This window comes from Aythya fuligula, chromosome Z (assembly GCF_009819795.1).
Source record: "Aythya fuligula isolate bAytFul2 chromosome Z, bAytFul2.pri, whole genome shotgun sequence".
Taxonomy (NCBI): Eukaryota; Metazoa; Chordata; class Aves; order Anseriformes; family Anatidae; genus Aythya; species Aythya fuligula.
The window spans coordinates 25,297,374-25,313,786 of NC_045593.1; the positions used below are offsets into that span (position 1 = coordinate 25,297,374).

At 38.5% G+C, this 16,413-nt stretch overlaps 1 protein-coding gene across 5 annotated transcripts in view; it reads left to right on the plus strand.

Annotated features, from left to right (window-relative positions):
- The window catches only part of AP3B1 (adaptor related protein complex 3 subunit beta 1), a 166,389-nt gene that overhangs the window by 26,448 nt on the left and 123,528 nt on the right, over positions 1–16,413 (plus strand). For all 5 annotated transcript variants that reach the window (XM_032206131.1, XM_032206134.1, XM_032206133.1 and 2 more), the window contains exons 4-6: positions 2,723–2,818; positions 4,085–4,245; positions 8,029–8,095. In XM_032206131.1, coding sequence (XP_032062022.1) covers positions 2,723–2,818; positions 4,085–4,245; positions 8,029–8,095 — 324 coding nt within the window. The remainder of the gene's footprint in view (positions 1–2,722; positions 2,819–4,084; positions 4,246–8,028; positions 8,096–16,413) is intronic.

Consider the following 16,413-nt stretch of genomic DNA (forward strand, 5'->3'; position numbering starts at 1 on the left):
TTCTCTATCTTTTTTCTTCCCTTATAGGAAAGCACAAAAAGGTCCTATCTTGGACTAGGATTGTATTAAAAAAAAAAAAATAATTCCAGGAATTAAAAAAAAAAAAAGTTGATTAGCTTTAATGATGATGTGTTTCAATCCACACGCTTTCCATGTGGCTCAAGGAAGTCTAAAGTAGCATTTGCATTAGAAAGATCAAGGCTGCCAACCAGAAAACTGTTTAGATGTTACTGTCTCTCTTTATCTGCATATCTCTCATTTTTCTCTGCTGATTCCAAATTACATAGGTCCTTCCCTTTCCATGTCTTTGGTTCCTCCCCAAAGCATCCCATAAATCCTATGCAGTCCTAAAATACATTGCACCCTATATTGGGTCCCACACCCTTAAGTAGTAAAGCCTTTCAGCCTGAGATGTTCTCTGGTGTTAACTCTTGAAGGCTTTCACACTGAGACACTGGGGCTGAGAACATCCGGGGAGGGGCCCAACAGGGCTCCCTTCCTTTGAGTCCTAAATTTAGGTTCCCTCCTGCTGCTGTGCCTCTGTGCACCTGTGGGTTTGTGGAGATATGGTGGTGGCTCCTGACATGGACCTGTCACAGAGTAGCTAAGGCAGGGTATTACTTGCTTCCCCCCACCCTATTGTCTCTCTTTGCTCCTTTGTGTGTGGGAAGATTTGTTTTATAACATAACCTAAGATTAATTACTGGAAATGTTTCTCTGTTAGTATTTTATGGTTCTTCTGTTATATTTTAAAACAAAGAGACAGCTACATGAATTCACATCTTCCTCTGTGCAGTGGTTACAGTTACGTTTTCTACAATTCAGTGCTAGCATTCATTTGGGAGGAGGAGACTGTTGAAAGAGATCAGGACATTCAGAAAAAACAGTTAACTAATTTCTTTATGAAGTTTAGTTAGATAACAAATTTAGGTCCCAGAGTAACTACACTTGGAGCTAACCAGTTCAAGGTTTTGAGTAACTTGTATCATGATTCAGTTTTTAGGATGCTTCTGAAGTTACTAGAGATGACTTGGAATGGGCTAAGTCAGATTATTAGTGCATTGATTCCTATACTGTTTTCTGAAATCATTTTGCCAAATTTCCCCCCATCTTTAATTCTAATGGAAGTCTGTCTCTACTAATTGCTACAATGCAGCAGCATAAAATACATCAGTTTATCTGAGTGACTTTCCTGACCAGAAAAGGCTACTGTTTTTTTTTTAATTTTCAATTTATGCTGAATACTCTGGTTAATTTTCAATTTATGCTGAATACTCTGGTACAGGGAAATGGTGGTGAAGAAGCAATAAAACATGTTCATTTGCCTTAAGAAAAGCAAAGGGCATCTTATTGTTTACATAAGTGGCTTGTGATTTTTTTTTTATTTTTTTTTAAGTACACACTGACCTCAACTTGATTATGTGCATCATGTCAGGAATGGTAAGGATGCAAAAAGTGACCTAATAAACAATTGGTGGTATAGAACAAAAATAGGTCTTGGTCAATACCTCATGGAGTTTTATGTGCTTATATTGATAAACTAATTAAACAAATCTGCCTGTGTTCCTCAAGCCTAATGTGCCCCTGTTATGATTAGTTTTATAGAAAGGAGCATTTTAACATTGAATGAAGGTAAATGATAAAAGAACAGTGTAGTCACGAAGCTCTAAGGGCTTCCATTTCTAGTCACAGAGTGGTTTCAGGGAAAGGAGGCTTTCTTTGCACACCTGCAGTCATTCAGTGCATAGGCCTCTTGTGGTCAATGTTGATTGCTGCTTGTCTGGAGCTGAACAACAAATAATTTAGTGTGGTGTAACCTTCTGTGATTTAATATTATGCTTTTTGCCAGAACTGCCACAAAGATACATCTTCTGATAGTGATGGTAATTATAGCACAGCTGTAGTTGAGGGTCTTTCAGAGTTTTCCATTATAAGCTCCAATAGTCAGTTTACAACTCCAATGTAAAAAATATTTTCCCTGCTTCCTTGACATATAGTGGCTATGAGGGGGTAAAGTGAACTAAATTGAATACCCTCCTCCTCCAAACTCATATTGAGGTTTTCTTAATCTTTGAACATTGCATCCTTTGTAATATGCTTATATTAGCTACATCTTTTGAATGCTTCAAGGTGGGCAAAGGCGGATCTAATACCCTTTGCTTTTGTCCAAGACATAGTCAGAAGAGTTCTTTTTAATCCAAGTTAAATAGCGCAAGTTACCATACTTCAGCTGGAACTTATATTCTCTTTCAAATGTGTTAAAAGTAATTGACTTTGAGTTTCAGGGTAAAATGGGGTTGTTTAAACTTTGCAATGGGGTTGCAATTGCCAAGGGTTTCACTCTTTTTTCTTTTTTCTCATCAGAATGTATTAGGAATGCTCATGTGGTCAGTTGCCACATGACAGCTTCTTATGTTATTGAAGTCTTTATTTACTGGATGATAGTATAATGTGATACTTTGTATTGTTAATCTTGATCTTACTGTATCACTAATTAGGTAATATTGTAGCACCTTGGGGAATTGCTATTAAAGGAATTACAGTAAGTCATAAGGCATTTGAGAAATGTGAGTATTCTAGTGATGTATTAACTCTTCCTTTAAGAAGAGCTCGAGAATAAAACAACAAAATAAAAGTCAAGAATAAAATTTTGTTTCTATTTTTTGTTTTACAGAGTTCCAAAACTTTCTTGTAACAATGTTCTTTGTGGTTTTGTTTTCAGATAAAAAAGCTGGTATATGTTTATCTGATGCGTTATGCAGAAGAGCAGCAAGATCTAGCTTTGTTGTCCATCAGTACTTTTCAGCGTGCTTTAAAAGTGAGTGACTCTTAAACAACATTTCATACAGAATTCTGAGCAGGCATCACAAAAACAGGAAGACAGTTTTAAGTGTAGTCAGGTAAACTAAAGCATATAAATAACTTGAAACTACTTTACCTGATGCAGATATGTCATTGACAGAGTTTTTTGTGCTGCCTCAAACCTCATCAAGTATGAAGCAGCTAAGCCTTCATGAAGTTAAAATTACCTTACTAAAGAAATGTAGCGGAGTGGTGCTGAGTACACATGCACAACATTTAACTTCTGGAATGACTTTGCTCTTTACTAGGTAAATTATGCATGTAGAAAGAAGACCTTATTTTTCTGTGATCTGCCTGTTTCTGTGTAAAAGATGTTTATGTGCAATAGAGAAGTGGAACATAAGGAAGACAGCAGTACTTTAATAACAATACTCAATGTCTTGCATGTGCTACTTCTAATAAAAAGTGCTGAAAATGCAGCCTTCAGTAGAGTTTTATTTCTGATACATATTAAAATGTGGCATGGGATTTGAGAGCAAAAAAAATAGATTGCCTTTGAAGTGTGACTCTAGAGATTTGGAAAGGTCTTTTAAGTCTCTGCCCTTAAATTTGGCCAGATCTTATAAGAGGAGGTTGGATTTTTGTTGTTGTATTTATTCCTTGTACTCATCTTACACAGCTATTCTTGATGCATGCAAAGCCCATGGTGAATGGACTAGATTTACATAACTGTTCTTCAAAATACAGATAATACAGGCTTTAAAATTCCACATTCTTAAAAAAAGAAATGGATTTCATTACTGGCTTCAGATTATATCTTGCAGTAAAGAACAGAAGCGGATATGTAGTTAGGAAGAACTGAGTGGGATTATCACAACTAAGAACCACATTTTAGTTTGCTAATTGTTATATTTAATAATAAAACTAATCTAGTTAATTTTTTGAGAATACCTCAATTCCACTTGGATTGCAGTTTCAGATCATTGATCGTTAAATAAAACATTGGTTTATGAAAAATGAATTACAGTTTTCCTTTGCCAGATTTCTAGATGTTTACTATATTAATGTTTTCTGTCGTTTGTTGTTGTTATTGTTGTTGAAAACTTACTGCGTGAAGTTTAGCACATTTACTTATTAGTTTGTCCTTAAATTGCAAGTCTGATTGATCTACTAGATACAGGTGGATTAATGTGCCCTCACTAGTATAAATGCCTCAGAGGATTTGATGATGTCTTTCTGCACTATCTTATTTTATTTCTTCCCTTCTCTGCTATTTTTTTAGGATCCTAATCAGCTAATCCGTGCAAGTGCTTTGAGAGTTCTCTCTAGTATCCGTGTGCCAATTATTGTTCCTATTATGATGCTTGCTATTAAGGAAGCCTCTTCTGATTTATCACCTTATGTGAGGAAGAATGCAGCCCACGCAATCCAAAAACTGTACAGGTGAGTCATTCTGAAAAATACTGAAACATGATTTTAAAGATCATTGTGCACTCTTTAGTAAGACTACTGTGGGGGTTGTGTGTGCCTCAGACATGTTTATCAGATCTGTTTATTAAAAAGTACAAAATGTACATAGACGTTCAGTCACTCAACTGATTTGACTGGAGTTCAGGCACCTTTGGATTTTTTCCCAAGTTACTACAGCAAACATTTCCGGATTCTTGATTTTAACTGTTGGCCAATAGCATAATTACTGTCTGCTGCTCTTTTGAAAGACTGCATACTGTGATAATTTTCTTAAATTGCTATCTGTTTAAAATATCTTCATAAAAATTTGAAAATATAATTCTGTTCTTTTTGAATTTGCTTTTTTTTTTTTTTTTTTAACCATGGGCTAAGCATTACATTGTTTTCTTTCCTCCCTTGTTTTCCATGGCATATTCTTGTAATACTCTTTTAAGATCGAGGTGTTCTGGTTAATAACTGTAGTGCTTTGATACATGTATAGCAAACTCAGATGTATTGTAAGTTTCAGAAATTAAAAACTTCATTTGTTGAATTGGTTCAACCTTGATACAATAATACACCCCTGAACTGTATTTATGCTTGCTAGAATAACAGGATAAGTATGAAAAGATTTAGAAAGAAATGGGTACACACATCTTTTGCTTTCTAATATGCCAGTTACTGTCATCACTTTAAGTAGATATTTTGACGTGTCTTCTCAGAATCTAAGATTTCTGTTTAGCATCCCTATCTTTCATCTTAAAGGGATTCACTGTGGTTTATAGTGTAGATGACGAATTAATACTACTTAGTAGAATTTTTATCTATGCATATCCACCTCTTCCAAATCTTCCTCTTCCCTCCTCTGAAATTCTTATGGAAGAGCTCTTAAAAAGAGGTGGGTACAAAGAGGTGGATATGGTCTTATTCAGCAAGATCTTGAAATCATTCTTGCAAATACCATAAAAAGCTTATCCCTTGCAGCACAATTTGAAGAAACTGGCTTCACTCTCTTCTAGGTTCCATGACTTCCTGACTGGTAGTAAAATGGACATGCACATCACAGTAATTAATCCCTGCCTGCTTTCATTTGCAAATGAAAATAATATTCCCTAAAAGTACCTTTAATGGTTTAGAGGGCCTGTAGAAGGCCTTCACAGAAGTTTTTACTTCACATAAATGTCCTAGGCATCATGATGTGAGGTTTCAAACTGCTGTAGCTGTACAGTCCACCCTACCTGGACTACAGTAAACTTCATTGTCACTTGTGAATAGAGTAGTAAATAGCAATTTTGTCTGTGGTAGAAGGATTTGAGAGCTGTTTATAGAAAGCATGCCAACTTTACCATCATGTTTTAAAAATACACTAGTACATTTGTCATGGCTCATAGCCCTGGTTTACCACAGAACAAAGGGAGAGAGTATAATTTTCTGGATTATGTGAAGAAGGAGCAATTCTCAGAACTGGTGAAGAAACCATCAAATTAATTTCTCTATAGGCAGATAGTTGGTTTGCCTTCAAATAGGGGTCTTTCACTGGCAGTGTCAGCAGATGTGTCAAGAGGGATCATGACTGGTACCTCCATTGTTCAGTAGTGCAGATCATTCCCTGGTGGCAAGGCTGTCTTTTGGCCTGTTTTTTTTTTTTTTTTTTTTTTTTTTTTTTTTTTTTTATAAGCAAGTCATTTCAGAAGACTCTGAAGATGGTTAGAATCAGAATTTTGCAGGGCATAGATTTTCGCTTTGAAGATCAGTCAACAGTTTATGTACTGTCCTACATCTAATTACTCTATCTTCTGAGAGCATTTAAGCAAGAAGCGCTAGCAGTTTATTCTAATAGTGCCTGTATGCTTCATTTACTTTTTGGTTTCCATAACTTCTCAATCTCTTCCATAGTCCTGTAGCTCACTTAGTGTTACAGACTTCTGGATACAGGCTCGATACTCCAATCTTCCTTGCATTTAGTATCATGGTGTTTGGATGTATGCCTGACCTAGAAGAGCTTGTTCATTAGTGGTTCAATCAATCTTAGCAGCAGGAGCCTCACATATCCAAACAGAGGAGATTTCAGGCATAGTATGAACAGCAACATTTGTGCCCAAAGCGATCAACATTGCTAGCTACATTGGAGTAATTTTATCATTGAAAATGTCAGACCTTTTGCTTATTTAGAGTGCACTTCAAAGCTATTGGTGTCTTCTGTCTGTCAATAGAAAACTGTGTACTTGAAGTTACTCGCAGCAAGATTTGGAAGAGGACTTCTTAAAAGTTCCATCGCTAGTATTAAGACATACTGTGCTATTACTAATAGATGCCATAATGGGAACACATCACTCTGAGCTCTTTAGCCTTTTCTTTTCTTTATCTAAAACTTCAGAGAGAGGAGGTGGAGCCATGCGAATTCCATCATCAAAACCCTTCTCAGAAATTGTCTTGATCATGTACAAAATTGTTTTTTTCAAAATGTCTTATTACTAAATTATTCACCTCCCTCTTCCTCGTGCCAACTTTAAAGATTTGAAATAAGGCCTATTAGAAAGACTCTGGGCTTTTCATCTGAAGGTTTTGGTCCTTGGCCGAAGATCCATTAATTTTATTTATTTGTTTGTTTAAACAAAAATAGAACTTGCAACAAAAGGTGGCTGTAAAAACAGGGATAGAACAATGCTGTTGTTTTACATATGCTGACCATAGGGGCTTCTAACAAAGTTTAGTTCTCCATTTAGCATGCTCTGGTATTGCTAGATACTACAGCTGTAGTGAACTAGTATGCAGCTAGATACTCATTTGTGATTCTGTACTGTAAAGGATGTACTGTGCGTTAGGGCAATTCGTCAGTCATAGTTGAAAATGAAGTGTACAATGATGACCAAACGCTTCCTTACTTAATTGTGATTGCATCCATATTGAAATGAGTTCTCAAAGTTACAGAACTCTATGTCCATATGGCTCTTTGAGTCTACTGTATCTTTGTATTGTCTTCTGCCTTGGCTTTGAGTTCTTCCATGTTGTAAGGATCCATGATGAAGAAGAAACTGGAAAGACAAGTTGGTACTTGCCTACCAGCTGTTAGGAAGCAAGTCTGGCAATGAATGATGTGTCTAGCAAACTTTTCTTTGCTTGCTGAATATGCAAAAAGTTAATAAAAAGCCTTTTTTTTTTATTGTTGTTACTACTGTTTTACCTCCAGCTTTACTATATAGGACTTGAAGCAGCCTATTTTTCTTTAGATTACACACCAGCTTGGTACATATACCCTTGACTACAATTCTAAAACTTCTTGAATTCCCACACTTCTGACTAAAATTGATCAAGTTAACAAAGTGTCTTGCTTGAAGCTTTATGTTATTAATCAAGTAGTAAAGGTATCATTCTGCTTGGCGTGATGTTCATTTACTACCGAATTCGTTCATGCTTATGGTCCCTTCTGCAGAAGCACCAATGTCATTGTGATTTAACATTTGAAGCTGTCAAGTTCTCCCTAATGTGTTGGTCTCTCTTAATATTTCTTAATATAATTAAGATTGTTATTTTTGTTATACTACCTAGATGTGTTCTGTAATCTTTATATTTCTTCAATTCATATTTATATTCCATACTGAACTCCTCTCAGTCAAGGTATTTTAAAATCATTTCTTTGGAATACTTGATTTTTCTGGAAGTAGTTTCTTTAACACTTCTGGTTCCTAGCTTGTGTCTGAGGACAACAAACCTAAACTTTAAAAATGTTTCATATCTCTGACCAAATATGTAAAAAGTTCTCATTTTTCCTTCTAGTCTTGATCCAGAGCAAAAAGAAATGTTAATTGAAGTGATAGAAAAGCTTTTGAAGGATAGAAGTACGGTAAGAGCCAAATGTTGCTATTACATAAATACTCTCTCCCTCTCTCCCTCCATTTAAGTGTGTGTGTATGTGTGTGTGTATATATATATATATATATACACACTTAATATAAAATATATGTATTTAAAGAATTGTGTTACAAACTGTTGAATGATAGCCTGTGGTTTCTACTTCTTTAAGTCTTAATAATGTGTTTTTATGTATCCTGGTTTTGGGTGGGATAGGGTTGATTTTCTTCATAGCTGATATGGTGTTCTGGATTTTGAATGAGAAAAGTGTTAACAACACACCAATACTTTAGCTGTTGCTAAGCAGAGCTTACACCAACTCAAGGACTTTTCAGCTTCTCATGCTGGCCTGCTAGCCCTTGATAGGGGTACACAAGGAACTGAGAGGGGAACACAGCCGAGACAGCTGATCCAGTCTGACCAAGGGATATCCCATACTATGTGGAATCATGTTCAGCCAAATTGGGGGTTTGGCTGGAGTGGGGATTCTGCTGCTCAAGGCCTGCATGGGCATCAGTCAGCGGATGGTGACGAATTTCATTGTGCATCAATTGCTTTGTATATTCTTCTATCATCATTATTATTATTTTCCTTTGCTTTCTGTCCTGTTAAGCTGTTGTTATCTTAACCTGTGAGTTTCTACTTTTTTTGATTCTCTCCCCCATCCCACTGTTGGGCAGGGGGAAGTGATTGAACATCTGTGCAGTACTTAGCTACCTGCTGGGTTAAACCATAACAATATGCTTCAAAATATAAGCATCACTGTATGTATATGCAGGATACTGTGTATTTAATACTGATTATCTCCACCTGTAAGACAGGTAATTTTGCTTGCATCATAGGCATTCTTCACCTGTTTGGTTAGTGTGTTTTTTGTGTATGCTTTTTTAAACTTGATTTTGAAAATGAAAGTTAAGTAATGACACAGGTAAGCATATAAGTGTCTCTGTATAAACACTTCTTCATTTAGATGTTAGCTAGATCATTTCTATTTGCTTGTGATATTTTAAAAATACATTGATTCTGTATAATGCATAGTATACCTGTTGAAGTTCATCTGCCTTGTAGTGTGTGCAGCTGTTAAACAATAATATTTGATGAACACTAGTTGTTCTTGCAAATAGTTCCTCTTCCCACTTGTTAAGTAAAACTGGTGTCCTGTTATAATTTCTGTAGATTTAACACCCCCTTTATATTTTGCCTGCCCTATAATACATACATGTTTAAGTCTTCTATGTGAACTCCTGGATGTCTCATATTGTGAGGTCAGGTGTCCACATTTCTAATACTTCTCTTTCTGTACCCACTACAATAAATTTTCACAAGTTTAAGTCAGGTAATTGAGTGATGAGTCAGAAGATGAACTTCAAATATAAGATAGAGACGTAAAATAAAACATTTCTCTTATTTTTGCTAAAATGAGTAATGTAGCAAATGTCATATTTTTTGACTAAAGGCAAGTATTGCTAGGTACCAGAGAGTGTGTTGCTTCAGCTACTATTAGCCGCTTGCTTGCTGTTCTTTGTTTTAACTTTAATTTTACTATTTACATCTAACATTTTCCTCTATTACTAATGAAATGTACAGGAATATATTGTCTGTTATTCCAGTACAGTCCAGATGTCCAGGACGTAAATGGTGTCAATCTCTAATAGGCATCTCACAACTTCCACTGAAGGGTTGCTGAAGGAAAGTGTCAGAGCTTAATGGCTCAGCAGACAGTAAATCAGTTAGTTAGTTCTCCTGACTGCATCCGCACTTGACCTGTACTCATTTGTCAGAGGCCTTTGTGCTTCTGTGGAGTTGCCCCCCAGTGGTTCTTCGTGTATTTTGTTTTTGTGGTTCATGCTCTTGGTGTGCATGCAATCTGTGAATGTGAGATTAGATTCTTTATACCTGTGGAGCATAAAGGACAGAGGAGCCATCTTTGTTTCTTTTTATTGCTCATGGCAGGAAAATGAAATCCTTGAATTTTCACTCTGTTCCCTAGTCCTTATTCCTTAAGGTAGAAGGCAAGTTATCCAACAAGTAGTCCTTTATGCATCTATATTTTCAAAACGTTAGAGGAAAAAAATACAGGGTTGGTTAGGATCTTCTTTTTCCCAGTGTTAATTGTGGCACTTGGAGATGCTTACAGAGGAAGTTAATTCTCATTGCGTAGTATATGCCATTATTCTGATGCCTTCGTGGCAATGTATAATGGACATAGTGTATGAGAATAGCAGCTGAAGCAATAGCTATAGTTAAGCTATTTTTTACCCCAGCACATTCAAGAACATAATAATGATGGTCTAGATCTTGGTCTTCTAGACCTTTTCAGAAAAGCACTGGAAACATAATACAGTTAACCTGCTGAAGTGTTTTTCTCCCTCTATTCCTGTTGGTCTGTTCCTTAGCAAGGCCTGATTTTGGGCTGAGACATTTCAGCTTCAGAAATTTTACTTGTTCAAGAAGGACTAAGAAGAATTCTGAAATGGAACAATACAAATCTCTTTTTGGGGCTTTGAATCAAAACTGCATTGTAATATACAGTGCTTCATCCCAGGCTCCACAGCCTATTGTGGTATAAAATGGATCTGTCTCTGTTTACTTGCTTGATAGTTTCTTTGGGAAGACCAATCTAGCACAGTAAAGCTCCAGTTTTAGTAGTCATTTTTGGTCGTGTTCCACTGAATGTTCCCAGGAAGCCTCCAAATTTTCTAACAAAAAGCATAAAATGCATAAGTGTTTTGTTACCAGATAACTGGTCTGAATAAGTTCTCATCTTTTCTCTCCAGTTAGAGAACACAGCAATTCACTCAGTGCAGGAAACAGTTTTGCCATTTTAAGCTACTTCTAGCTTTTTAGAGTAGTAAAGATGCAGCCACTGTACAGGTAGAATGGAATAGAATAGTTCAGTTGGAAGGGACATTCAAAGATCTAGTCCAGCTGTCTGACCTCTTCAGGGCTAAACAAAAAACAGGGCTTATTATTGAGAGTATTGTCCAAATATCTCCTGAACACTGATAGGAATGCTGTTGATGATAGTCCAATGCTCCAATCTATCTCAATCCCTCTGCAAATCTTCTCATCCCTCCAGGGAGTCAACAGCACCTCACAGTTTAGAGTCATCCTCAAATTTGTTGAGGATGCACTCCAGTCCAGGTGGTGGTCCCTATGTGCAGGTATTCATATGTAGACTACACGAGCTTACATAGGATACTTAGTCTTTCTTACTTAGGCTACTATGCCTTATTTACGCTCTTCTTTGATGTTTATATAAATTTGAATCAACACCTTTTTGTGTTTTGTAAGGAAAACTACATTTCCTATACTTTATGTACAAGAATCACAGAATCAGAATCACAGAATTTTCTAGGTTGGAAGAGACCTCAAGGTCATCGAGTCCAACCTCCAACCTAACGCTAACAGCCCTCCACTAAACCATATCCCTAAGCTCTACATCTAAACGTCTTTTAAAGACTTCCAGGGATGGTGACTCCACCACTTCCCTGGGCAGCCTGTTCCAGTGCCTCACAACCCTTTCAGTAAAGAAGTTCTTCCTAACATCTAACCTAAAACTCCCCTGGCTCAACTTAAGCCCATTCCCTCTCATCCTGTCACCAGGCATGTGGGAGAACAGGCCGACCCCCACCTCGCTACAGCCTCCCTTGAGGTACCTATAGAGAGCGATAAGGTCGCCCCTGAGCCTCCTCTTCTCCAGGCTGAACAAGCCCAGCTCCCTCAGCCGCTCCTCGTAGGACTTGTTCTCCAGGCCCCTCACCAGCTTCGTCGCCCTTCTCTGCACCCGCTCAAGCACCTCGATGTCCTTCTTGTAGCGAGGGGCCCAAAACTGAACGCAGTACTCGAGGTGCGGCCTCACCAGAGCTGAGTACAGGGGGACGATCACCTCCCTAGCCCTGCTGGTCACGCTGTTCCTGATACAAGCCAGGATGCCGTTGGCCTTCTTGGCCACCTGAGCACACTGCTGGCTCATATTCAGCCGACTATCCACCATCACTCCCAGGTCCTTCTCTGCCTGGCAGCTTTCCAACCATTCCTCTCCCAGCCTGTAGCTCTGCTTGGGGTTATTGCGCCCCAGGTGCAGGACCCGGCACTTGGCCTTGTTGAACTTCATGCAGTTGGCCTCAGCCCATCGGTGCAGACTATCCAGATCCTCCTGCAGAGCTTTCCTACCCTCAAGCAGATCGACACACGCACCTAACTTGGTGTCATCTGCGAACTTATTGAGGGTGCACTCGATGCCCTCGTCCAGATCATCGATGAAGATATTAAAGAGGACCGAAGATATTAAAGAGGAAAAAACAAAACAAAACAAAAAGTGTCCTACACAGATAAGCAAAGACTGCAAACTAAAGTTTCTAAAAACTTTCATGAAGAAAAATACCAGGTTTGTCTTCACAGGAATTCTAGAAATGGGCTGAGCTGTAGAACAACAGCATTTCACTATAGCCATATGAAATCCATCTGCTTGATGAATGCTATTTTTCTTTTTATTCTTATTTTTATTTTTTTCAGCTTCCATTGACTGTTTAATAGTGAGTTGGCTTGAAATTTGAAGGGTAGTAATGTGGAACTCAAACCATGTGTTTACTTCATGCTAGTCTTTGGATTCCTGCAATGCAAGTGCACAGAAGCTGTTCCCTTAGTATCAGCATTAGTTATCACCTCCTTGTAGTTTTAACCTAGTGCCAGTAGTTCAGGTTCACAGTACTATTTAGTTAGATAGTGTCTTTACCAGAGTGGGAGAATCCTAGTGAATTTGGAAACTGTAGAACAGTATTGATTCTCAGCTTTTTCATTTTTCCCCCCAATGTAAGTATGTCATAGTCCTCACATCAAAGTATCTGGTTACTTCTGGCATTTCTGTGTACTAAACGCCAATAATCTTCAAATAAGCATCATGCTTGCTGTATATGATATTTGGACGGGGGAAATCTAGCATGTAATTCTTAATTCTTAATTTTTGTTCTTTTTCCATTCCTTTTAGATATGATTGGAGGGGGAGTGTAGCTTTTATCATTAATGACGTATATTACAGTTGAGTATTTATTGTTCAAGTAATTCTTGAAAATTCTCTATAATTACAAATTTTTACTTGGTTTCTTTTCTATAACCACTTGAACTCTCACAGTATTTTTGAGTCTTAGTAACATAATCTCTATTTTAAAATGAGGTAGAATACCTACTAAATATAGATAACTCTACATTTAATGTAAAACAAATTTATTGTAAGAGAACATGCTATTGTGCATTATTAATGTAGTTTATGTTGCATAGAAAAGGTAAAACATTTAAATTAGTTGGAGTCATTTTACATTTTAAATAGCAAGAAACTGTCTAGATAGGAATTTTACTACAGTAAAATTAAACTGTTTTATCAGACACTACAACATGTGTTCATTTGTTAGGTTTCAATCAGTAGTAAGTTTTAATATAAGCTGAAGTAAGCAAAACATGAAATGAGAGAGATGCTTACCCCAACAAGTCATTAAAATTTCTAGTGACAAATGAAACATCATTCTGCTTTTTAAATGATTTAACACCAACATTCAGTTAAAAGCCAAACTCAGTTAATATACATTACAAAAAGTACCAAGTTAACCATGATTACCATATGATGGCTAAACAAATTACACAATCACAGAATTGTCTAGGTTGGAAGAAACCTCAAGATCATCAAGTCCAACCTCTAACCTAACACCAACACGTCCTCCACTAAACCATTATCACTAAACTCTACATCTAAACATATCACTAAGCTCTACATCTACATCTAAACGTCTTTTAAAGACCTCCAGGGATGGTGACTCCACCACTTCCCTGGGCAGCCCATTCCAATACCCCACAACCCTTTCGGTAAAGAAGTTCTTCCTAATATCCAACCTAAAACACCCCTGGCGCAACTTTAACCTGTTCCCCCTCGTCCTGTCACCAGGCACGTGGGAGAACAGACCAACCCCCACCTCGCTACAGCCTCCTTTAAGGTACCTCTAGAGAGTAATAAGGTTGCCCCTGAGCCTCTTCTTCTCCAGGCTGAACAATCCCATCTCCCTCAGCTGCTCCTCATAGGACTTGTTCTCCAGGCCCCTCACCAGCTTTGTTGCCTTAAGCACCTCGATGTCCTTCCTGTAGCAAGGGGCCCAACACTGAACACAGTACTCGAGGTGCGGCCTCACCAGAGCCAAATACAGGGGGACAATCGCTTCCCTCTCCCTGCTGGCCACACTGCTACTTGTACAAGCCAGGATGCTGTTGGCCTTCTTGGCCACCTGAGCACACTGCTGGCTCATATTCAGCCGACTATCCACCAATACTCTCAGGTCCTTCTCTGCCTGGCAGCTCTCCAACCATTCCTCTCCCAGCCTGTAGCTCTGCTTGGGGTTATTGCGCCCCAGGTGCAGGACCCGGCACTTGGCCTTGTTGAACTTCATGCAGTTGACCTCAGCCCATCGGTGCAGACTATCCAGATCCACCTGCAGAGCCTTCCTACCCTCAAGCAGATCGACACACGCACCTAACTTGGTGTCATCTGCAAACTTACTGAGGGTGCACTCGATGCCCTCGTCCAGATCATCGATGAAGATATTAAAGAGGACCGGCCCCAGCACCGAGCCCTGGGGGACGGCACTAGTGACTGGCCTCCAACTGGACTTGACTCCATTCACCACGACTCTTTGGGCCCGGCTATCCAGCCAGTTTCTAACCCAACGAAGCGTGCGCCAGTCCAAGCCAAGAGCAGCCAGTTTCTTGAGGAGAATGTTGTGGGGAACAGTGTCAAAAGCTTTACTGAAGTCAAGGTAGACCACATCCACAGCCTTTCCCTCATCTGCCCAGCGTGTCACTTTGTCGTAGAAGGAGATCAGGTTCGTCAGGCATGACCTGCCTTTCATAAACCCATGCTGACTGGGCCTGATTGCCTGCTTGCCCTGCAAGTGCTGCATGATGACACTCAAGATAATCTGCTCCATGAGCTTCCCTGGCACGTGCTCCATGAACCATTCATCAAGTTTCCCCCCACATCCAGTAATGGCTGGAGATTCTCCTTAGTCCTCCATTTTGTGTTGATGTATTTGTAAAAATACTTTTTGTTGTCTTTAATGGCAGTAGCCAGATTGAGCTTCAAATGAGCTTTGGCCTTTCTAATTTTGTCCCTGCACAGCCTCATAACATCCTTATAGCCGTCCTGAGTGGCCTGCCCTCTTTTCCAAAGATTATAAACCCTCGTTTTTCTCCAAGCTCAAGCCACAACTCTCTGTTCAGCCAGGCCGGTCTTCTTCCACACCGGCTCATCTTTGGGCAAGTGGGGACAGACCACTCTTGAGCCATTAAGATTTCCTTCTAATTACTGTGTGGAGTTTTGCATCCTGGCAAACTTGCTGTGCTGCAGGTGGATTCTAACATGACTCTTTCCTCCCTTTGCCTTCTCCTCCCCAGCTCATCTGGCCTAACTGAACGTAACTCAGGACTGATAGTGCTAACATTAAAAAATGATCCTAGGAATTGGTGATGTCTTTGCAATGAGTATTCTTGATCTTTTAAACTAAAGCAGTCTCTGTGGGTATAATGAGGGGGAAAAAACACTGGGCTTTCTTCTATTCAACAATAGGCTTCTGTTAATAAGTTAATGTTTTGGTTTAAAAACAAAATATATGTCTAAGACATTGTTTTCTTATTGATGTAATGTTGGTAAAAGCTTCACTTCTGTGGAAAAAAATTACTGAGTTTGTGCAGATGTTTTATTGTGATAGATCTATTATCCCACTATTAGAAGATAAATGACTGATCTTTTCCAGTTTCCTTGCCTTCAGAAAATTGAAATAAGAAGGGGAATATCATTTGGGCTGTATGATTAGGGCAGGTGGGGTGGCCATTAATTTAAGAGAGAGAAATCTTGGCAGCATAGGCCAACTTGCACTGTATTATCAATCAAACCTCGATGCACTTCTTGTGATGACCCAGCACTCTCAGGTTTTCGCAGCGTTAATTAGAATTCATGACAAAATAGATGCAAGGAAACGTTTTGTACCCTTCATAATTTTATAGAAAATTTATTGTTATTAGAGGAACCATTTGCTTAGTGTGATTTTTTTCATTACCAGCTTGTCAACTAGCATAGATAATCTGGAGAAAATATGAACTCCATAGATTGGGTGTCACTTTTGTTGATGGTTCATGTAGTTTACCTTGGAGCACAGCTAATGGCTGAAGTTCATAGCAACAGCACAGAAAAATGTGGCAACCAGTGGAAGACAAATGAACCATGTTTATTGCTTTAATATAAAAAATACATAAATGGAAAGCAGCATT